At 38.3% G+C, this 23,248-nt stretch overlaps 1 protein-coding gene across 19 annotated transcripts in view; it reads right to left on the bottom strand.

Moving 5' to 3' along the window:
- Positions 1-7,141: 7,141 nt before the first annotated feature.
- APC (APC regulator of WNT signaling pathway) overlaps positions 7,142-23,248 on the bottom strand; it is a 152,299-nt gene continuing 136,192 nt past the window's right edge. For all 19 annotated transcript variants that reach the window (XM_067031441.1, XM_067031447.1, XM_067031444.1 and 16 more), the window contains 5 exons: positions 22,863-23,002; positions 21,983-22,060; positions 21,577-21,693; positions 16,199-16,413; positions 7,142-14,650 (listed from right to left, as the gene is read on the bottom strand). In XM_067031441.1, the coding sequence (XP_066887542.1) occupies positions 8,065-14,650; positions 16,199-16,413; positions 21,577-21,693; positions 21,983-22,060; positions 22,863-23,002 (7,136 nt within the window). In that variant the 3' untranslated portion in view covers positions 7,142-8,064. The remainder of the gene's footprint in view (positions 14,651-16,198; positions 16,414-21,576; positions 21,694-21,982; positions 22,061-22,862; positions 23,003-23,248) is intronic.

Below are 23,248 nucleotides of genomic sequence, written 5' to 3' on the forward strand. Positions count from 1 at the left end.
GAAGTCTGAGAATTTGCCCTAGGATAACTGTCACGGGGGAATTCCAGAGCACAACGTGGTGTTTATGAGTAAGATTTGTCTACATTCCATCTCCAGCCTCTGTTGGATTCATATCTATTGATATATCTTGGTGTAGGAGGGTAGACTGTAAGTAAAATTTCTTTTAGTGAACCTGTTTCATTACAAATCCTTTAAGGCATTTGAACACAAAGCAGTACTGCTCTGGTACTCTTACGGGGAAATGTTACACCAAATACCAAAGTGGAGGACAGGTGTTCTTCCACTTCTAGAGGAATAGAGTGCAACTTCTGGACACCAAGAACTCCTGACAGTATGGTCCCCACTTAGGCACCACCAAGATTCTGGCTGGGGTCTGATGGAGAGCACTGTTTTGGTAGATCTGGTTGGTTTGAAAAGACGTAACATGAGAAAATTTACTGAGCTGAAGACTCAAGATTGAAAAGACGCAGTACTAAAAGATAAGGTTGTGGAAACAAACACACACATGGACTTAAGCTAGTAAAACTGCTTTATTTCAACGATAAAAACAAAACTCTAAAAACACCAAGGTAGGAAATAAAAGTAATCTATAGGAGAAAAGAACTCAGACTGACTGTTGAACTTCTTAGACACAGTAAACATTAGAAGTTAAGAGTTTTGAAGAAAATGAACTGTGACTGAAGTTGTGACCCAAATTATCCTTTGTTTGAGGGCAAAAGAAAAACAATTTTAAACAAGCAAGGATTTAGAAAGTATATTCCCAACTTAGCTTTTCTGGGAAAAAACAAACAAAACTATTTAAGGACATACTCCAGCCAAGCCAAATTATATTAACATAAAGATTTGAAGAAAGTGTTTCCTCTATGCTATATAGGGGAAACAGTGGTGAACACTTATATCTAATATATAAGTGAATTCAAATAATTATTAATAATGTGATGGTGAAGATAACTGCAATGTTAAAAAAAGATTCTGAAAATTAAAAACAAGTGAATCTGTTACTACTGGAAGAGAGATTTTGCAAAGAACTTAGATCTCAACTGAAATAGTGTATGTCCCTCTAAAATCATTACCTGCTGCATCACCAGGGTTTTCATAGGACCTTGACTTACATTTTTTCTGCCTTCTCTTTCCTTTTGTCTTCCTGTCTCTGTTCCTCAATGCCCCCATCCTGGGTCCTCCAAGAACCCCAAGTTCTTGCCTCTCTTAAGCACACCTATGAGATTTTCTCGAATCCTCCTCCCACTCAAACTCCAGCCTTGGCTTTACAGATCCCAAACCCACCAAAGGTCCTCAGCTAAAGAAAAGGACCTTTTGTGAATTTTACCTTAACAAGAGCCACCCTTTCTGGAAGGAAGTTGTGGTTTTAAATAATAATTCTCCTTTTGTTTTGTATAGATGAAGTCATCTGGCAAAGACTGACAGTGTCACTGGTTCCATGGTTTTTGTCAGTATCCCTTTGTGTTTGTAATTTTGTTTCATACACTTGATGCTCTATCATTTGATGTTTAAAGAAAGTCATAACTGATGTTCACCTTCTTTTCATTATGTTTGATGTCTTTTATCCAGAATTATACTTTGACATAAATTTACCTTTACTGTTTTCTTTGCATTTGCCTGTGCAAAAGTGGTTGTGCTTTTAGTTTTATACATTCTTGATCATTTTTAAAATTAATTAATTTTTATTTTTTTGGCTGTGTTGGGTCTTTGTTACTGCGCGGGGGCTTTCTTTAGGTGCAGCAAGTAGGGGCTACTCTTTGTTGTGGTGCGCGGGCTTCTTATTTGGGGTGGCTTCTCGTTGTGGAGCATGGGCTCTAGGTGTGCAGGCTTCAGTAGTTGCAGCACAGGGCCTCAATAGTTGTGGCACTTGGGCCCTAGAGCGCATGGGCTTCAGTAGTTGTGGCGCGCAGGCTCTAGAGCGCAGGCTCAGTAGTTGTGGCGCACGGGCTTAGTTGCTCCATGGCATGTGGGATCTTCCCAGACCAGGGATCGAACCTGTGTCCCCTGCATTGGCAGCTGGATTCTTAACCACTGTGCCACCAGGGAAGTCCCCATTCTGGATCATTTAAAATGTGTCTTTTACTAATGGCGTATAATTGGAGGATTTTTTTTTTTACTTGACTCCAACCTGAGAGTGGTTATTTTACCATATATGCTCAATCCACTCATTATTTGGTATTACTGTGTCATTTTATGCTTCTTTGTGGCTAATTCTCCCTCTCCCATTTTCTCCATTCTTTGATATCTTGTTCAAGTATTCTTAGTTATCTTTGACTAATGATTTGGATGGAAATTTTTCTTTCTTTTTAACATTAGGGTTACCACTAAATAAAAAAATTGAATTTTTATTTTTCCAAGTTAAGAGTATAATAGTATCTTTTGACACTGCCTACTTAAGATGAGAAATTTAGCATGCTTTTACATCTTCTCTCCCTCATTTCCCAGTTTGGGTTGTAATAATCTGGAATTTAAGATTATTAAAATTATTAAGCATTTCATCTTTTCAGTTTTGAGTTACATGGACATTCACAATGAGATTCATTATCAGATTAACCACAATTATTTACACGTTTATTCAAGTTTAAAGGTTTTATTGCTCAAACCATTTCCTTAATAGTTTCCCATTTATTTAAATTGCTTGGGCAGCAAGAATACTATCGTAGAGGTACGTCATGGATTCTGGTTTCCCAGTGCTTTAGAAATGCCCCTCATAGATTTGGAGAATTCATGTCTTATGCATCCTGCTTCCTCAATGGAGAAACCAAACAACCGAGCGTCCCCAGACTCTACAGGCATGTGACAGAGCTTCCGCCAATCGTGTCCACCCAAGCAAGACTTCAATCCAGAAGTGAGCAGTGTGAGGGAGCAAGTGCTGCACAGAATCTTAATTTATGGGGAGGGTGGTGTCAGAGGGTTCCAGAGGTTAGGGGCAACAACTTGTTCTTTTTGAAGCGGTCTCACAGTATGGTTTGGGTATTATTTCCACTGTGGTTTCCAAGTCTGATTTTCTGGCCCTCATACAGCTCCTGTGAGCTACCTAAGATTCCTTAAATGAATGTCTCATCTTTCAGAGAAGGTCTCGTTCTTAATAACTGTAATAAGAATCCCAAATGATACAAGTATTCCAGATAAATTAAATGCTAGTTTGGCTGGTTTCAGAATTCTTAGGTAATATTTCCATTTGCTTCCAAATGCTGTATATATTGTTCCATTGCTTTATTTTCCTTTTCTGGCATTTGATATTGCAGAGAAGAAATCTGATGCCAACCTATTTTTTTTTTTTGGTGGGCAGCCTATTCCTCTCTCCCCACAGATGATTTTAGAAAGCTTTCTCTATATTAAAAAAACAAAAAACCTCACGAAGATGTGTCTAAAGAGTTTTCTGTTAGTTTCAAGTTACTTCAGGAATAAAGTGGGTTTAGAAGTTCATAAATGCCCCAAACACAAGGAAAAGTAGAACTAGGCCCCAGAGTCGGCAGGGACTGAGGTAACACAAGGAGCTAGTGACTCTTGTCTGTCTCTCACTAGCTTTCTATGCCTCCCTCCCATATCTGTTCCTTCTCTCTCTAGTGACTGACTTTCTCTTAGTTTTATCTTCACGGTGCCAATCATAGTGACCTCCGCCTTAACTCTACACGATCTTTCAGTTCCAGCACTCAATCACCAAGCAGAAATTTCCTTTGACTCTTATTTAAAATTGGCCCAGTCTTTTTTTTTTTTTTTGACAAGCCTCACAAGTCTTTGGTCACTGGTCAGTTAATGATGAGTCTCCCCTGGGTCAGGCATCTGCCTCTGGTGCAAACAGCCATGGTTGGAGGGAAAGACTGGGTACGGGGTTCAGTGACCAACAGTGAGACTAAGTGTCTGGATTCCAAAAGGTGGTGTAGGTGGGGCAGGTAATGTGTGCAACATTCTCAATAGTTCATTTTTCACTACTGTTGCTTTATATAGTGGTCACCTCCACTAGCGTAAAGCTGAGTAGTTTTAATTAAAAAAAGGAACAGTCTCATAACTTCAAGAAAATAAGCAAATAGTCACAGATGTAGCGAGTTATCCTGAATATCAGAAGTGTATTTAGCACCAAGAACATTATACACACAAAAAAACATACAGGTTGAAAGAAGCATCAATGGTCTAACAAAAACCAGAATATAGTTTTATAGACCAAAGAACAGAGGAGAATGGCAGGAAAATGACCTGGTGTTTATAGGAGTCAAAGTCAATAGGTTTCAACACTACAAAGTAATATTTAAAAGTCGGCATAATATGAAGGAATTAGAAATTAAAAAAATAATTTATACACTCTATTTCAACCATCAAGACTTTTGAAAAATTATTTTTGTTTGGTTAAGTGTGAACGATCTGATTACTGAAATACTCTTCAGCTCCTGGAAATTTTCTTTTTGCATTTGTGGGACTCTGTTCTTTTGCTATCTTAGATACAAGGAACAGCCTGTGATACCATGAATTCAGATATAGTGCAACTGGCTCCCTTCTCCAGCAAGACTCATCCCTTCAGTTAACCTTGTAACTAGTTTATGGAAAAAAAGTTTTTTGACTGTACTTAGAGTGCAATTTCATTCTTTTGGGCTTATCTTTTATTTCATTATTTCCCTCTCATTAACTTTCCTGTTAGTGCAAGGTTACCTTGTAAAGCTTATTCTCAAATACCAATTTGCCATAGTTAATTGGTTGTTGTTTGTATACTAACAAAACAGGTGCATTTTTCTTTCATCTGAAGTCAATCTGCCTTCACTTCAAAGTTCTCTTTTCTTTCCCCTTTTCTTGGTGTGTGTCTCTTTTGATCTTATTGCAAATCCAAATTAGGTATTTGCTGAAATTTTTGCCTTTTTGATAACCATTCCAAAAGGAACATTAGTCAATCCCTCAGACACAGTCATTGTCTTTAGAATTACCTGTTCATTTATGTCTGGCAAATTTGTCTACTATTGGGAGTTGCGATGGGCTACCTCAGATTGTATAGCTCAATTTTCAAATCTTTCCTGCCTAAAGGAGAGGGAAGTTTGGTATACTTTCTCACATGTCGAGTCCAGTTGTTAAGAGCAGCTGGAACTGAAGGCAATCACTCAAGGAGCTTCGCTGTGGTGACACAGGGCAGTGGTTCTGAGTGTGGTTCCCAGACCAGCAGCATCAGCATCACCTGAGAACTTGGCAGAACTGCACATTCTTGGGCCTCACTCAGAATCACAAAGTGTGGGCATGTGTCTTAACAACATTTTTGGTGATTCAAATGCACTCTAGTTGTTTTTTGTTTTTAACCACAAAGGACATATATTGAGCATGTTTTCATATTACAACATTACAGAATGAATGTATGGATACATTTAAAAAATACACACAGGGCTTCCCTGGTGGCGCAGTGGTTGAGAGTCCGCCTGCCGATACAGGGGACGCAGGTTTGTGCCCCGGTCCAGGAGGATCCCACATGCCGCGGAGCGGCTGGGCCCCGTGAGCCATGGCCGCTGAGCCTGTGTGTCAGGAGCCTGTGCTCCGCAGCGGGAGAGGCCACAACAGTGAGAGGCCCGCCTACCGCAAAACAAAAACAAAACACACAAACAATAAACAAATCCAGCTTGGATTTGCACTAAGATCAAATGCACTCTAGTTTGAAAACCACTCACTGCCTTAGGAGTGCTATTTGCTGCAGTTCAAAGATAACAGGGCACTGCCCTACTTCTCTTAACATGCGTTGCAACCCCACGCGGGTCTCAGTATGTTTAGTATGCCGTTTGTAACAAGCATAAACTGAGAATATTTGGCCTGCTATCACTTATGGCAGCACTCTGTGAAGTTCTAAAAGTAGAATTGAGATTTGCTCCTTTACTAATTCAGAGCCATTATCTCTAACTAGAGGGTCTCATACAGCAACTTTTTCCTCAATGGGCAATGCAGACTGATTGCACCTTCTCCCAGTAGGCGTTGTCTACCGGAATTCTTGAATTTTCTGGCATATGGAAGGCACCTTTTTCATTTTCAGCATTGATGTTTCCTTCCTTGAGAAAGGCGATTTTATTCTAATTGACTTATATCCCATCTCTTTCCATAAAAGTATTTGAAGTGGTTTATAAAAATTGGCACGAGTAACTCAAAAAAATAGAAAATCAGGACTAAAGGAAAAGGAAAGAAATATGACCTATATCTGTGTCCCTGCTGGATAAGGCAGCCTTTGAGAAAAACAGAATAATTTAGTATTATTACTTACAAACTATTTCATTCAGATAAAATTTGACAAAAATTTAAATGTAGATATACTCCAAAGGTCAGTAAATTGAGGTGTTTGCAAAGTGGTGCAATAGAAAGAGTATGGGCTTTGGATTCAAATGCCTTATTTCAAATCACAGCACTTATTTACTGGCATGTTAGTAAATGACTTTAAAAAAGTCATGACCTGTAAATGATAAACACAGGTAAGGGTAGATAATTAACTACATGATGTGATTTCAAAGACACCAGGTAGATGTGCTTACTCCTCACCCCCTTTCCCAGCATCCTGCTATATCCAAATACCTTTTCCCTTCCCCCCAACGCAGAGTGCATGAATTTTATTATTAAAAATAAATTTTCATTTATTCAACAAATACGTGAGCACTTATCATCATCCTTACCCTCTGATCATTTAGAAAACAAATTCTGGGAAGATATATTAAGTTAGCTTTTTAAATACTTCTAGCAGTTTATCTTCCTTCCTGAAGGATTCTCTCCCTGCTGTGTGAGGAAGGGGGAGCTTGAACACATACTCTACAAACCTACCTATCAAAAACAAAGTCTCCCTTAACAGACAGGGGTTTCTAAATAGTCTTTTGAATATCTTAATAGTGTTAAATCTACCTTTGAAGTTCAACATGATTTGCATTTTCTGAGCATGGCAAAGTGCTGATTATACTTGGTGTTAATCACACAGTAACACTTTTTTTTCAGGAAAGGTTAAGTGCCAATGCATGGAATGGTTAAATGCCAACAGTCAGCTTCAATTGTTTTTATTACAGTAAGAGGAATTTTACTCTTAATGCATAGAATTTGAAGAAAAAAATTATATAAGCTTTTAAAAGAGGCCCTTTTGACAATTATTAATACAAATGTGAAATAAGACCCTTCAAACAAATACCAATTTCAGTAACAGTTTATACATACAGCAATAATTTATTCTTAAATGTTCATTTAGTTTCTGTTGAGACACGATTCATGTCTCATTAATAAAAGAGCAGCCATCTCACCTCAAATACCAGAATGTACAACAAGTTACAGCATAGCAAAAATTCTACCTACTTTCAGATAAAATCTAGTTCAGGTAAAATAGTTTCATTCAATGTTTTACAGTTACACAGATTTGTTTGTTTGTTTTGAGCACAAAATAGTGTAAGTTGTTACACTATAGCTATCTATATGAACATCATGTGACCACAGAATTGTTAATTACTTCTGAAATTGAACCATCAGTTTCATTCATGCAGTAAAGCAAAGCAGGCTGGGTAAACTTGTTCATTGGGAACCATATTACTGTGAATTTCACAGCCACATGATTATGATGTCAGATGGACTCACAAGGACTAAAACAGAATGGTTTTTGCATAAATACCAATTTCTCCCTGATGTGTTTAGTCAGTTTATAATCTAGAAATGATTGGTAACAGCAATATATCATATCTTCTATCTGTAGTGTTATTTTAAGACAAGCAATAATTAAAGGATGATGGGATGGGATGCTACTTAAATACATGAAAAACATACTGTACAAATATACTTGGCTTTACCATTTTCTTCCTAACTATCAAGAGTGCCTCCCAAAATATGACCAGTGAAGACGAAGTATACTATCAAATATGGCTTCCAGAACAAAAACCCTCTAACAAGAATCAAACCTATTTACAAAATTTTTCAGTCTTTTAGTTTCATTTGAAACAAAATTTCTTTTTTGAATTTTATTTTTTATACAGCAGGTTCTTATTAGTTATTTATTTTATACATATTGGTTGAAACAAAATTTCTACATAGCAGTTGTAATTAACACATAACATATTCTTAGTTTCATCATTCCAGCTCTTTTTAAACAGATGTCACAAGGTAAGACCCAGAATGGCGTTTAGGACTTTGAGTTCCACTGGATTCTGTATTGTCAGTTTTTGAATCTCGTTTCTTTGTGTTGTTATTCACTGGCGTTGGGATCTGAGACGGTCGGGCTGAAGTGCTATCTGCGCTGCTTTTCCTTGGGCTTGGGTTGTAATTAAAAGGACTCACTCTGGCAGCAACAGTCCCACTCGGTGAACTGTGCTTGCTTGAGCTGCTAGAACTAAATGGGGTACGTTCAGCTATAGAACTTTCATTAGTCTCTGATGCAGGGACAGGATTACTTTGTCCCGGTTTTGCCTCAGTTCCTTTTTGGTCTGGGGCATCTACCTGAATAAAGGAGTTCAGGCGGTTTTCCAAACCCATGGTGCGTACAGGAGCACTACCATTGCTCACATTTTGTTTTCCCTGATTATCTTTTGAATCTTTAGTGTTTGGGTTTCCCTTTTCTGCAACAGTGTCAATCACTGGGGGAGTGTTTCCTGTTGGAGATCTTCCAGATCTAGGGTTGTTAATGGGACAGTCCTCAATTCTCACCCAAACATCCTCTGTTTTAGAAACAGCAGGTGCCATTTGATAAATCAGAGTCTTTGATTCAGCACCATTTGCAGCACCTGAGGAAGTGGTCTGAGAAGTACTATTGGTGGGAGAAATTTCACTTTCTTTCATTTTTCTCCATGTTCCTTTTGTGGATACTTGGTTTTCTTTAGTTTGTTTGGTTCCTGAAGTAGAGTTCACATGTTTTTCATCCTCACTTTTTGCTTTTTCACTAGATTCTGATGAAGCAGAAAGAATTGAGGATGAACTTCCAGTTCTCCTCCAAGTGCTTACTCGAGGAAGGGATGATGAGTGTTTGCTGTGCTCACGTTTCCAGGTTCCTGACCTATTGATGGGAAGTCTGGAAGGACTTTCAGAATGAGAGCGTGCTATATCATGGCGCTTTACTGGTCTTCCATCATTATACTCTATGGTGGGACTGAGATTAGGTGGGAGTTTTCGCCATCCACCAGCCTGAACAGACGAATGTGTAGACAGAGACATATCAGGAAGGGAAGGACTTAAAATTGGAGTCTGTGCCTGGGACCTAGTGGGAGAATCTGGTCTAGAAGATGGAGAAAGAGATTCAAATGAAGCAGATTCCTCCAATTTTCTCCTTAGGGTTGGGCTTGGAGCTTCTTTGATGAAAGTTGACTGGCGTACTAATACAGGTCTCTCTGACCTATCAGATTCACTTCCACTTGATTTAGTTGAAGACATTCTAGAAAGTTCTACCTTTTTATTGGATCCATTGCTAGTACTCATTTGATTCAGTCCTTTGGAGGCAGATTCACTTCTTGGGATACTACTGACATTCTTGGAAAAACCTGTTTGTTTGGTGAGGTTCTGTTGGCTCATCTGTCTGCCAGGAGATGTGTAAGACATTTTCCCAGAACCCGAGGACTTAGTTGAAGCAGTACTAGGGGATGACGTCCTTGGCAGTTGAGATAATTTGTTAGGAGGACTTATTCCATTTCTACCAGGAGAAATTGAGTTTCGCCCTGGAGACTGCATAGGTCTACTTAATGGCTGCTGGGCAGGTCTTGAAGGAGTGGAATCTCTAGATCCTGATCTAGAAGGCCCTTTATTTGACCCAGGTGTCTGGGATGCCTGCCTCGTAACGGGGCTTAATTCTGACTTCACTGATGGCTTGGCTCCTCTGGGGGAAGTGGTAGCTGCCTGACCTTCACTAGGGCTTTTGGAGGCTGGAGTCTTAAGGGGTGGGCCTTTTTTAGATACCGGACTTGTACTCGAAGAGCTATTCCGAACTCCTGGAATATGAATCATTGTCCTACCTCGAGAGATTGAAGGCATGTTTGCTTGAAGGGGTTGTTTCATTTGGCTTGAAACTTCCGAATTAGATCGAACTTTTCCAGTAATCAAACTCTTATAAACTTTTTTCCCTCCTTTTATTCCTTTATTTTCAGATTCTAACTTCTTAGTTTCCAATGTGCTTTTCTCCCCAGGTTTTAGAATTCGTGGGCCTTTATTACTTGCAAAGGGTTTTTCCTCTTGATCAGGTGTAAGATGAAATGGTGATCCCAGAGAGATTCCTGATTTCAGGGAAAGGATGGAATCTGAATCAGACGAAGCTTGTCTAGATAAACATGCGGCAGCAGCAGCTTGATGTAAACTACTTACTATGGAATTTGCACCTTCCTGGATAGCTTTCCAATCGAAATTTTCTGAATCAGGGGATAAACCATGTTCTGAATCTGGTCTCTGTATATCTTTCAAATTGAGTGTCAAATCTTCTACTAATATGCCACCCATGTTTCTGGGACTATGCTTTTCATTATCAGCCTTGAGTCTTGAAGGCTTTTTCTTTTTTGGCATTGCAGAACTTATACATTCCTGCAACAGGTCATCTTCAGAATCAATACTGAGAGAACTGAGAGAACTGTTTCTTGAGAAACAAACAGGGGTATCTTCAACGTGAAATGATTTAGGAGCATAACCTGATGCCTGAGGTTTACTTGGTTCTCCCTGTGAGTCAGGGGGCTCTGTCTCTTTGATAGATTCATTTTCCTTGTTGTTGTTGTTTTCTTGATCAATGTCACTAAGAGAACTTAGAGAGGAATTTCGGGAAAAGCAAACCGGAGTATTTTCAATAGCAAAATTCTGTAATTTCTCATCTGTTGCTGCCCCTCTGTCTGGTATATCTTTGGAGGACTGGGGAAAAGTGGATTGCTTCTGCAGCACGGGTTTAGGCTGACCTCGATTTATTGGATGTTTTGGAACAGCTTGTGTCTTATTAGCTGATTGTTGGTTTGAGGTTAGTTCTGTGTGGTTGGTAACTTTAGCTTCTGATTCCTTATTTTCCTTCCCCTTTCTTAATTCAGCCTTTTCCCTGGAAAGGTCGACATCATCATCATCAAAATCTAGAGAACTCAAAGAATCATTTCGTGAAAAACAGTATGGAGTGCCTTCAATAGGTGTGTAATGATGAGGTGAATCAAAAGTAAAACTTCCTCTGACTCGATCTTCATTATTTGGGACCTTATCATTGAAGTCCTTGGAGTTATTTTTCAAGTTCTGTTTCTTTGAATCTTTGTTGTCTGAGAAATTTCTTTCAGCATTTAAATTATTTTTTGAGTCTGTATTTTTTCTTACACGTGTCCTGTATTCAGTATTTTGTGGTATGGGCTTTACTGGTGAAGTAGGTTTCTTTTTCTTACCATCTAATTGATTTTTGTTAGTTCCAGATGAAGACATAGATGCTTGTTGGACCTGGTCCATTATCTTTTTCACACGGAAAGGCTTGTGACTTTTTCCTTTGGGCATAGCAGAATTAATGCATTCTGCAAGAATATCGCCTTCTTCTGTTTTATTGTCATCCAGTTCAGGTATAGTTACAGATGAGGCTTTCCCTGTTTGAGCCTCATCTGTACTTCTGCCTTCTGTAGGAATGGTGTCTCGTTTTTCAAATTCACCTGACTGTGTTCCTGCTCTAACACCTTCTCCAGCAGCTAACTCATTTGGAGGGGATTCTATCGTTAGATCACTTAGAGATGTAGCTGTGGAAAAGTTTATAGGTGTCCCTTCTACACAATACACCCGAGGCATATCATCTCCTGGTGTAAAACTAACATGCTTTTGTGCTTGTAATCTGTTTTGTGATGGTAGAAGTTTGTACACAGGCAGCTGACTTGGTTTCCTTGCCACAGGTGGAGGTAATTTGGAAGAAGTCTGGGCTGGCTTTTTGGCTTTGCGTGAAGATTTTGTTGGCATGGCAGAAATAATACACTCTTCTAGTATTTCAATATCATCATCATCTGAATCATCTAATAGATCTTTTTCAGAATCAGTGGGTTTTTCTGCCTCTTTTCCCTGGTTTTCATTTGATTCTTCAGGCTGCTCATTTTCTGTTTCATTCCCATTGTCATTTTCCTGAACTGGAGGCATTATTCTTAGTTCCACATCTTTCTGAATAAATGGCTCATCGAGGCTCAGAGCACTCAGGCTAGATGAACAAGAAAATCCATCAGGAGTACTTTCTGTGGCAAAATGTAACAAAGCATCAGCATCTGGAAGAACCTGGACCCTCTGTACTGCAGCATTTACAGCAGCTTGCTTAGGGCCACTTTCTCTCTTCTCAGCACTAGGTGCTTTATTTTTAGGTACTTCTTGCTTAGTCTGAGCTGTCTGAGGAGGAGGGGGAGGAGGGGTTTTACTTCTGCTTGGTGGCATGGTTTGTCCAGGGCTATCTGGAAGGTCACTGGGGCTTATAATGCCACTCACCATTCCACTGCAGGGTTCACTCTGAACGGAGCTGGCAATTGAGCGACTCTCAAAACTATCAAGTGAGCTGACAGAAGTACATCTGCTAAACATGAGTGGAGTCTCCTGAACGTAGTGCTCTGGTGGACTTTTAGGTGTCTGAGCACCACTCTTTGATGGAGATTTGGCCCCTGAAGAAAATTCAACAGCTTTGTGCCTGGTTGATTCTGAAGATAAACCAGAAGCCTGGAGTCTGCTGGATTTGGTTCTAATGTGCTGTGACACTGTTGGAACTTCACTCACAGAATCTTCAGTTGATCTAGTTCCACTGTTTTCTTTTATTTCTGCTATTTGTAAGGTATTAGCAGAATCTGCTTCTTGTGTTGTCTGATCACACCCTATTTCATCTTCAGCTGATGACAAAGATGATAATGAACTACATCTTGAAAAACATATTGGGGTATCTTCTACACAGTAAGTCTGTATTGTTTCTTGGTTGATAGAGGGAACTTTGCAAGAGGAAGAGGTGGCTTTTTGGGCCTGACCACTCCTGCTCTGTGCTGAACTTGGATGGAGCTGATTCTGCCTCTTGGCATTAGATGAAGGTGTGGATGTATTCTCACTGCTTGAAGAGATGTGTTCAGTTTTAGTGCTTTGTCCAGATGAATTCTTGGAGAATGAAAATGCTGGTTTCTGTGAAGAAGGAATGTCTGTGGTATATTTTAAACTATAATCAATAGGCTGATCCACAAGATGTTTTTCTTCATTATATTTTATGCTATAATTGGTTGGTCTCTCTTCCTCCTCATGTTGCTCTTCCTCAGAGTAACGTTCACTATAGTTGGTTGGCTTATCATCTTCATAGTCATCTTCCTGACACAAAGACTGATTTACATTTTGATTAATTCCATGATTAGAACCTACTCGATTTGTTTCTGAACCATTGGCTGCTCTTGACCTATACGGGGAAACACATTCTTGCTGTCCAAAATGTGGTTGGAACTTGAGGTGTTTATCGTCAGTGCTCTCAGGATATACAGGATAAGTTGTGCTTTGACTCCTTGATTGTCTTTGCTCATTTTGTTTCATTTCATCTTCTATTATATGTTTGGGTCTTGCCCATCTTTCATTCTGTGAAGGACTTTGCCTTCCAGAGTTCAACTGTTCATCAGAATATTTAAGACTATAATTTATTGGTGTATCTAGTTCTCCATCATTATCATCCATATGATTTGCACTATGTATTTTATGGGCTAGGTCAGCTGGATACTGACCATAGCTGCAAAATTTACTTTCCTCATCTTCAGAATAGGATTCAACTGAAGGTTTCATTTGACCTCTTTTACCATAACCATCACTACTGCTGACACTATTTAAACTATCATTTGAAGATCTCTTGTATTCTACTTTGGCATATGGCACTGGACATGTCCTGTTTGAGTTTTCTGACTTGGTGAAGTTGTAAGAGTTTGCATGTGTGTGGGCGGTAGAGCTTCTTCTTAGTGCATTCCTCTCATCTGTCCCACAGTGTAGTTCCGGGGTAGACCCAGAACTTCTGTCTTCCTGGGAGGTATGAATGGCTGATACTTCTTCCATGACTTTGGCAATCTGGGCTGCAGTGGTAGAAATCTGCAAACCTCGCTTCGAAGAGGTTCCTGGATTTTCTGTTGCTGGGTGGTAGTTGACTAGGCTAATACCTCGTTCTCTCTCTAAACTTCTATCTTTCTCAGAACGAGAACTATCTAAACTTCCCCTTGATGAAGAGGAGCTGGGCAACACTGTAGTATTTAAATATGGTGACAGGACAGTCATGTTTCCAGTATTAAAATTGTCTGACCTATTATCATCATGTCGATTGGTGTCAAAAACATAGTCACCATAGAGATTTTGCTTGTGTCTCTGCTTACTACGATGAGATGCCTTGGGACTTAAATTGTCAATATTGTCAAAAGTTTCTGATAAATGCTGAGCATCTAATTCTGCTTCTAGGGCTTTTTGTTTCCTGACATGAAGAGAAGGCAAGCTTGAACCAGGAGACATGATATTGGCATCCTTATACTTCGCAGGTCTATTTGCCATGAGATTCCTTAAAGCTGCAGCACTTCCCATAGCAATCATCTTGTGCTTTGAATGAATGAGGTTCTTGAGCATGCTGACTGCCCCCATGTCCCATAATGCTTCCTGATCTTTAGGATTTCTTGCTGAGAGATTCCACAAGGTTCCGCATGCATTACTGACTATTGTCAAACTGTGAGATTTCAAGTGTTGTAATAACGTTTGTAAGCAATTATTCTCTCTTAGGATTTGCCTGAAATACAGATATCACAAAAGTAAGGTTAAAAATCTGTTTGTAGTAACAACAAATAAAAGGACAGAAAACAAATTTAAATAGAAAGATAACTACTAAAGCTTATTAACAATAGGCATAATAAAATTACACCAAATTATACTATAAATTTCAGGCATTGCCCATCTCCTTTTGTTCTATCTTAGTTCATTTAATGTTTATTGTTTTAAAGTACTCATCTGTCAGACTAAAAGAAGTAAAAGCGTTAAGTTTAATCAATTCTGCATTTCCTATTCCTGACCCATTAGCTTTAAACACTTTTTCTTGAGTAGATATATTTACTTTATTTACATAGTGACGGAGTTTCTCAGTTTGAGGAGTACAGATGTATTATGAAATCTTAAGCTGAACAGGGGCTGTGGTAATTTAATCTCTGGATGGGTACCACAATGTCAACAAACTGAGACATCTCAGAAGAGGTAGACAGAAGAAACTGATTGACAATAGATCTTAACAAAGTCAGGGAGCACACTGTAAGCTCCTAGGTCAGCAGAATGACTTTTAGATAATCTTTCTGCCTCTGGTTTGATTTTGTAATACTGCCATTCCCCCTTACAAGTGTTCTCGGGCAAATTGTATGTAGTCGTTATTTCTAAAAATAAAGTGAAAGAAAAGTTTTCAGAACATTAACTATAAAAACAAGAGTTAAGAGCATAATGAATATTAGGATCTGAAAGAGCTATGGCTTGTTTAAGGGATGGTAAAATGAAGTTTAATAACAGCACAGTTGGCACTGGTGCAGTAAGCTTTACCATGGTGGCTCTCTAGCAGTCCAGTAGACACCGGAGTGCTTAACTGAGTCTAAGAGGTCTTCTATGAACAGAAGAAAGGGCTATAAGGCTTGTAGCTGGTGCATCAAAAACTTAAAGAAAAGATGTTTACGTTCTTTTCAAAGCCCTTTTATTAAAGGTACCTCATAGTCTTTTTGAAAATGAGAGAGGAACAATACAGGATAAAATAAATATGCTGTGAAAGATACCCATATTTTTGCTGAGATAATACAGAGCTCAAGTTCTGAAAATATGTGCCTTGTACCTGAGGAGCTCTCTTAGGTTTCACAGCTCTAACAGATTGGATGAATGGTGGTTGGCTGAAAAATATGATGATTATTGATGTTATGGCACCACTAGAAAAATGTGAACCATTGTACTCTCTGGATCATAACCACAAGGTTTTGTTTTTTATAAACCTCATACTCATTTAAGCCATACTAACATATAGGAAAGGATTTTCTTCTCTGTAATATTTATGACTTTCATTTTTTCTTCTACACATGGGTTATACCTCTCAAGTATCATTTATTTCTAGACATCTTTATGATACTATGAACTTTTATTAGAATAAGTGTTAATGAATAAGTCAGGAATTAAGTTATATTTTCATTGTCATAAATGTAATTTGGCTTAGACCTTGCATAATTACACAAAACACTGCTTATCACAGTTGAGTCTTTCTGAGAGTATGAATCTTACAATTTCATTTAAAAGTAATATAAAACCCTGTATTTACCTGTGGTCCTCATTCGTAGCTATCAAGCTGGACACATTCCGTAATATTCCACCTCCACTTTCGATAATAGCTAAAGTATTTGTCTGGCTCCGGTAAGTGAGAGTGCCAACCAAAAACGCAAGCGCACCATCTACGGCACATATATCAGCTTTATTCTCAGTGCAGTGTGCTGACAAATTCCATAAGGCACTCAATACGCTTTTGAGGGTTGATTCCTATCAAGAAACAGAATATGTGTCATCTACTTAGAGTTGGAATTTCCTTCTTATAACGTCTATGTTTATGAGGAAGCTTTTTTTTTTTTTCCTCTTTAAATCTTCCCTGCTGCCCATTCTTCACTGGTGAAGTATTAGGAACTCCTCTTTTAGAAAAACTTTCATAAAATACCAAATCAAACTTAAGACAGTGATATCCCCATGAAACAAGCAGAACACAATATTAAAATAATGACCTTCATGAACTTTATTCTAAGTGTTTAGATGGTGCACGCATATCTCACAAGAGCTTATATTAGAATATGAAACAGAACTGATGGGCATTCTGAAAAGATAGCATTTTCAGGACAACAGAAGCTAGAAAAAACCCTCTACATGCTGATATGGAAAGATATCTAGATGTATCATTAAATGAAAAGAGCAAGTTGCAGAGGAGTATGTGCAATCTTTTTTGTATAAAAACACACATATATATTTATGTGTGCCTGATTCAAAAGTAACAATGTAACTTATTAAAAAGAAAGCATACTAGAAAAACTCCAATTTCTTAAAATCCCCGAAGAAACAAAGTAATTGAAAAACCAGAACTCCCTGGTATACAGTATCACAGTAAACTGACAGATTATAAATGCCACAGAAAATACTCTGAGTATACAATTAAAGATATTTGGTCAAAACTTGCCATGATCCTGATGTCAGTCTTTCTTCTTACTACAAATCAATCAGGGAACAAACAAACATTCATTAGAGATCTACTCTGTGCCTATCACAATTAAAGGCACTCCAGAAAACATAGCAACTGATACTTCTTTGAAGGTGCTGTTTACTCTGGGGAAAAAAGAATGCAAAACCATACTTGAAACCAAGGGCTCTAATGGAAAGATTATTGCCATCTGAATTTAATTAAATAAGTAAAATATTTCACAGGGGAGACCAGAAAAAAAGACATGTACATTCAGAGAGAAGGCAGGGAAAGTAGAAGGAGGAAAGGCATGGCAGTGGAAATAAGCAAGGGAGGACTAAAGAACAGAAAGAAGACACAGAGGAAGTCAAAGTCCATGCTGGGGCATTGTGGGAAGTAAGGTCAGAGAGGTAAAAGAAGGCCCTGAATGTCATGGCAAACATTTTGGGCCTAACCCAATAAGGAACTAGCCATTGTATTCTCTTCATCAAGGTATTAAATGAATAAAACAATGTAGAAACAGGTTTAGATACTACTTATCAGGAAGCAGGGAAGAAGTACTTTCACCACTGAAGATGTGAAAAGGCTAAGAGCTCAATTTTAATTATATTGTGAATGAGGTAAAGGTGGGACATTCAAAGTTTCCTGAGAACAGAAAAAAATGGCAAGAGTTTAGAGAAGTGAGCTAAACTTACAACTGACCTAGAGGTTGAGAGTTGAAGGTAGGAAAATAGAAGTTGCTCTCTTCAAGACTACATGTAGAGGGCCAAGGGTCTTGTTTCAAAGCAGCTTTATAGTTAAAGGAGACAAGGAGAAATGATTAGATGTTGGAAGTACAGGTGGTAAAAACAAAGGGAAGAGATTCAGTAAAGAATGTGATCAAAAAGTATCAAACACAGGTGTAGTTAGAAAAGAAATACCCTAGTTAATCTGTAAGTCTAGATTTTGTTAGAAGCAATATTAGAAAGGACTGAAGAAGGTATGGCCAGTTAAGAAATGAAGCAAGTGACTACATGTTCAGGGTTTTGGTTCTTATAGGAAAAAGAGGAACACTGCAGAAGTTAGAAGAAGCAACAGAGGATTTTTGTTTTCATTTTCAAAATATTGGGCTTCTTACAGATAGCTGAAACATAAAAAAGCCTACTTCTCTACACCCAGTAGAGAAGATACAGAAGACAAGAGTAAGGGACTAACAGTTTTGAGTAAATAGCCATACTTAGGGCACAGAGTGCAAGTGAAGGAAAGATTCTGCCGTGTAGAAGAGTAACAGCCAGCGAATGATGGTAAAATGATGCAGTACGTGCGGAACATGGAAGGTAGTTTTGGTTCTTGTGGTCATTAGTAGTAAGTGAAGTTGATAAGGAAGAGATGACAAATTAGAAAAGAGAAAAGAATGTTCAGAATGACGGTTGCATTGAACGTAGAAAAAGAGGGAAAAAATAAATGCTAATACTGCTAACCACAGCAGGCCCAAACCAGAATTGGATATTATAAATTTCTGATGGGCTACTTTTTCCAAGATTGGTCTTGCATTAAAAATTTATAGATGAATTTAGGGAGAAATGATCTTTAAACTACTACTCTTCCTTTCAAGAACAGGCTATGTCTTTCCATTTATTACGGTATTCTCTTACGCTTCTCAGTAGGATGTGTCTTTTAATCTAACTTTCTTGGTTTGTAGCAATTAGTTTGTATGTAGATCTTTGAGGTCCTTGAGCGACAATAAAATAATGAGCTATTCGGCAGCAATACAAGTTCCCATAATACCTACAAATACATTAAATCTTTCTGAAAACACACAAGCTTGATAAGAAAGGAGTCTTTTTTTTTTTTTTTTTGGTGGTACGCGGGCCTCTCACTGTTGTGGCCTCTCCCGTTGCGGAGCACAGGCTCCGGACACGCAGGCTCAGCGGCCATGGCTCACGGGCCCAGCCGCTCCGCGGCATGTGGGATCTTCCCGGACCGGGGCACGAACCCGTGTCCCCTGCATCGGCAGGCGGATTCTCAACCACTGCGCCACCAGGGAAGCCCAAGAAAGGAGTCTTAAAGTGTACATGGCGCTAATTTTTTTTGTATAATTTTATTAAGGTATAATTAGAGAATAAACTGTACATATTTCAAGTGTGCAATCTGATCATTTTTGATGTATGTGTGTGTCCCAAGATAACATTTATCACCCCCTCCACTTTCCTCATGCCGCCTGTAATCCAACCCCAAACCCCAGGCAACCGCTGTTCTAATTCCTGTCATTATAGATTATTGAATGTATCAATAGGTCATTCTTCTTCTTCTTTTTTTTTTTTTTGCGGTACGCAGGCCTCTCACCGCTGTGGTCACTCCCGTTGCGGAGCACAGGCCCCGGACACGCAGGCTCAGTGGCCATGGCTCACGGGCCCAGCCGCTCCGTGGCATGTGGGATCCTCCCACACTGGGGCACGAACCTGTGTCCCCTGCATTGGCAGGCAGACTCTCAACAACTTCACCACCAGGGAAGCCCTTTTTTTTTTTTTTTTTCTAATAGCCAAATTGTATTCCACAATTTGTTTACCCATTTACCTATTGATGGACATTTGTGTTATTTTTAGTTTTTGGCTATCACAAATAATCTTTCTGTGATTATTTGTAAGTCTTTGTGTGAATTTAAGTTTTTGTTTCTCCTGGGTGGCCAGGTTGTATGGTAAGTAAATGTTTAATTTTAAAACACTGCCAAATGTTCTCTAAAGTTGGATAGGCATACCTCAGAGATAGTATGGGTTTGGTTCCAGACCATTGCTATAAAGCCAATATTGCAATAAAGCCAAGTCACATTATTTATTTTTTTGGTGTGCATATAAAAGTTATGTTTACACTATACTATAGTCTATTAAGTGTCCAATAGCATTATGTATAAAACAATGTACATACCTTAACTGAAAAATAATGCTGTTGGAAAAATGGCACCGATAGACTTGCTTAATGCAAGGTTGCCACAAACCTTCAATTTACAAAAAATGTAATATCTGCAAAGTGCAATAAAGTGAGGTATGCCTGTATGCCACGTAACATTCCCGCCAGCAGTGCATGAGAATTCCAGCTGCTTAACATCCTTGACAACACTTGGCCAATATTTTAAATTTTAACCAATATAATATCTTTAATGGTATCTCATAGTTGTAATTTGTATTTTCCTGATGACTAACAATGTTGAGTATCTTTTCAAGTGCTTATTGGCTATTCACATATCTTCTTTTCTGCAGTGTGAGCACAAGTGTTCTGCTGATTTGGTAGTGTTTTAAAGATATCTTTATGCAGACCCTAAGTATATTTGAGTATTACCTTTTTTTCCCAGTTTTGAGATATAGTTGACATGTAACACTGTTTAAAGTATAAAGCATAATGATTTGACTTATAAACATCATGAAATGATTACCACAATAACTTTAGTGAACATCTATCATCTCATACATACACACAATTAAAGAAATAGAAAAAATTTTTTTTCCTTGTGATGAGAACTCAGGATTTACTCTCAACAACTTTCATATATAATGATACAGCAGTGTTAATAAGATTTATCATACTGTATATTACATCCCTAGTACTTATTTATCTTATAACTGGAAGTTTGTACCTTTTGACCACCTTTGAATATTAACTTTATATGCAGTTATTTAGTTGAATACTTATTTCTAACAAATTTTCAGTTGATTTTCTTGGGTTTTTCAGGTATAAAATAATTTAGAAAAAATATATAAGCAAACAAACAAAACATCCCCAGACTCTTCCTTCTCTGAAAAGGAAATTTTGAAGAGAAAAATATGTAGGCTCTGGATCAAGGAGGACTGGTTGGGTGAAAGGAAATTCAGATTAGCTAAAAAGACTTGCTTAGTTCCTCTCAAATTTTAATTAAAAAAATTAGCTTAGTTTCTGAAGTAGATATACTATCTGGAGATTATTTCCTTTTGTAAACAAATTATTATTTGAGGGATTTCTCACCTTTGGGTCTGATTACCTCTTGACAGGGTGACTATCAGAATTTGAGGACTCAGGTAGATTGAGATTTGGGCAGCAAAAAGTTAACACTTAACACCAGTGATTGGCAACTGAGGGTGATTCTGTCCCTTTTCCTTTATAGAGGACATCTGGTAATATGTGGAGATATTTCTGATTGTTATGACTGAGGGGAAGGTGTATTGCATCTACTGTGCAAAGGCCAGGGATGTTGCTAAACATCCTACAAGGCACAGATCAGTCCTCCAAAACAAAGACTTATCTGGTGCAAGATGTCAACAGTGCTGAGTCTGAAAAACCCTGACTTATACTAGGCTACCCTGTGCAATCTTTTACGGGTTAATACGTCAGGAGTTTGGAGCAGTCTAAGTCTAGGGATAGGCAAGATAAGAGGGTCAGAAATTAGTGAGCCTCAGGGGTGGGAGACGGCAGCAAAAAAGTATCCAAAGATGAAATCCATATTGTAAAATACTAAATGTTTTCAAAGGTACCTTTTTCACTTCTAAAGCACATTCCATCAATGCTTTCACACTTCCAACTTCACGCAAAGTCTTTTTACTATTTACATCTGCTCTCCAAGACAGATTCCTCAAAACACTTGCAATAACCTGCAAATAAATCAATTTTAGAAAAATTTGTTCATAAAGTTATTCATACTAGTTGCTTTGTTGTTTGTAATGTTAAGAGTAGAAATATATTAATAAATAAATTTCTTCTAAATGCTAATATAGTGCCAAAAGGAATTCCTACAATATAATTATTTTCCTCTATTTTGGTGTTAATGTAGCCACAATTTAAACATGAGATGCTGAACACTGAGCCACAGCTTAAATTAATCTAAATCAGGGTATGAACCCACTAATAGCCAGGAAAAACATTTGAAATTCTAAGTAGTACCTGCTGTAAGTCCTCACTTTCAGATTTTAGTTGGGCCACAAGTGCTCTCATGCAGCCTTTCATAGAGCATAGTGTAGCCTGTAAAATCAAATATTACAGAGGGTCAATAATAGGGCAACCTGGAGCCATGCTTTATTTTTGACTAGTAAACTTCAAATCCAGTTTCAATCGTCTCATTTCAATCCTAACTAATGTTTTACCCATAAAAGAACTAGAACCAGATTATATAAATGAAAGACAGATACCCTCCTAATCCTTTGGTATTTGTTCTTTTCTTGGCAAACTGGAAAAATAAAGTGAATAAATGATAAGAAACAATAAGCAAAGGGTTTTTTTTGCTTGTTTGTTTTTCGTGGTACGCGGGCCTCTCACCGCTGTGGCCTCTCCCATTGCGGAGCACAGACTCCGGATGCGCAGGCTCAGTGGCCATGGCTCACGGGCCCAGCCGCTCCGCAGCATGTGGGATCTTCCCGGACCGGGGCACGAACCCGTGTCCCCTGCATCGGCAGGCGGATTCTCAACCACTGCGCCACTAGGGAAGCCCTAGCAAAGGGTTTTAAAGTCTTTTATTTGGATGGAACCAACACACGTATAACACTTGCACCAATCATCAAGATTTCCAGATTTGTGCTATCATTCCCAGGAATAGTATTTTAAATGTGATTACATAAATCCACTACTGTGTTCTATCTTTTGCCTTTGTTTAGGCATAAGACAACCAAATGAGTAAGGATATGCAGTGAGGTATGAAGTACAGGTTTTTGTTGGTCAGTGTTTAATGAGGAGAGTGACAAAAAGAAAGTCAGTGAAAAGTAGACCGTATGAAAGTAAAATAACTCACATCAGAGATATCATAAGAAATGGATCTTATAAAACATACCTTGTTGGCTACATCTCCAAAAGTCAAGTTTGTCAAAGCCATTCCTGCATATCGTCTTAAGGTAATACTGTAGTGGTCATTAGTAAGTCCATACATTTCACAGTCCACTTGCAATAATTCTGCAATGGCCTGTAGTCCCCCTAATTTAAAAAGGGCAAGAGGAAAAAGATAATAATCTAAAATAAAACAAATGGGTACCAAGTTTATAAATTATTAGGAAAAAATCTCAAAGGATGAGAATATATAAATTTAATTTTGTCTTTAGAATTACAAGCTACAGAAAATATTATAAAGGACTCTTGTGTAATATACTTATAAAGTACAAGTGACAACTATTCCATTTTCTGCCAGTTTCTCCACCCTCCAGCACCTTGCCTTACTGAGTG

Source organism: Kogia breviceps, chromosome 4, assembly GCF_026419965.1.
Source record: "Kogia breviceps isolate mKogBre1 chromosome 4, mKogBre1 haplotype 1, whole genome shotgun sequence".
NCBI classification, from domain to species: domain Eukaryota; kingdom Metazoa; phylum Chordata; class Mammalia; order Artiodactyla; family Physeteridae; genus Kogia; species Kogia breviceps.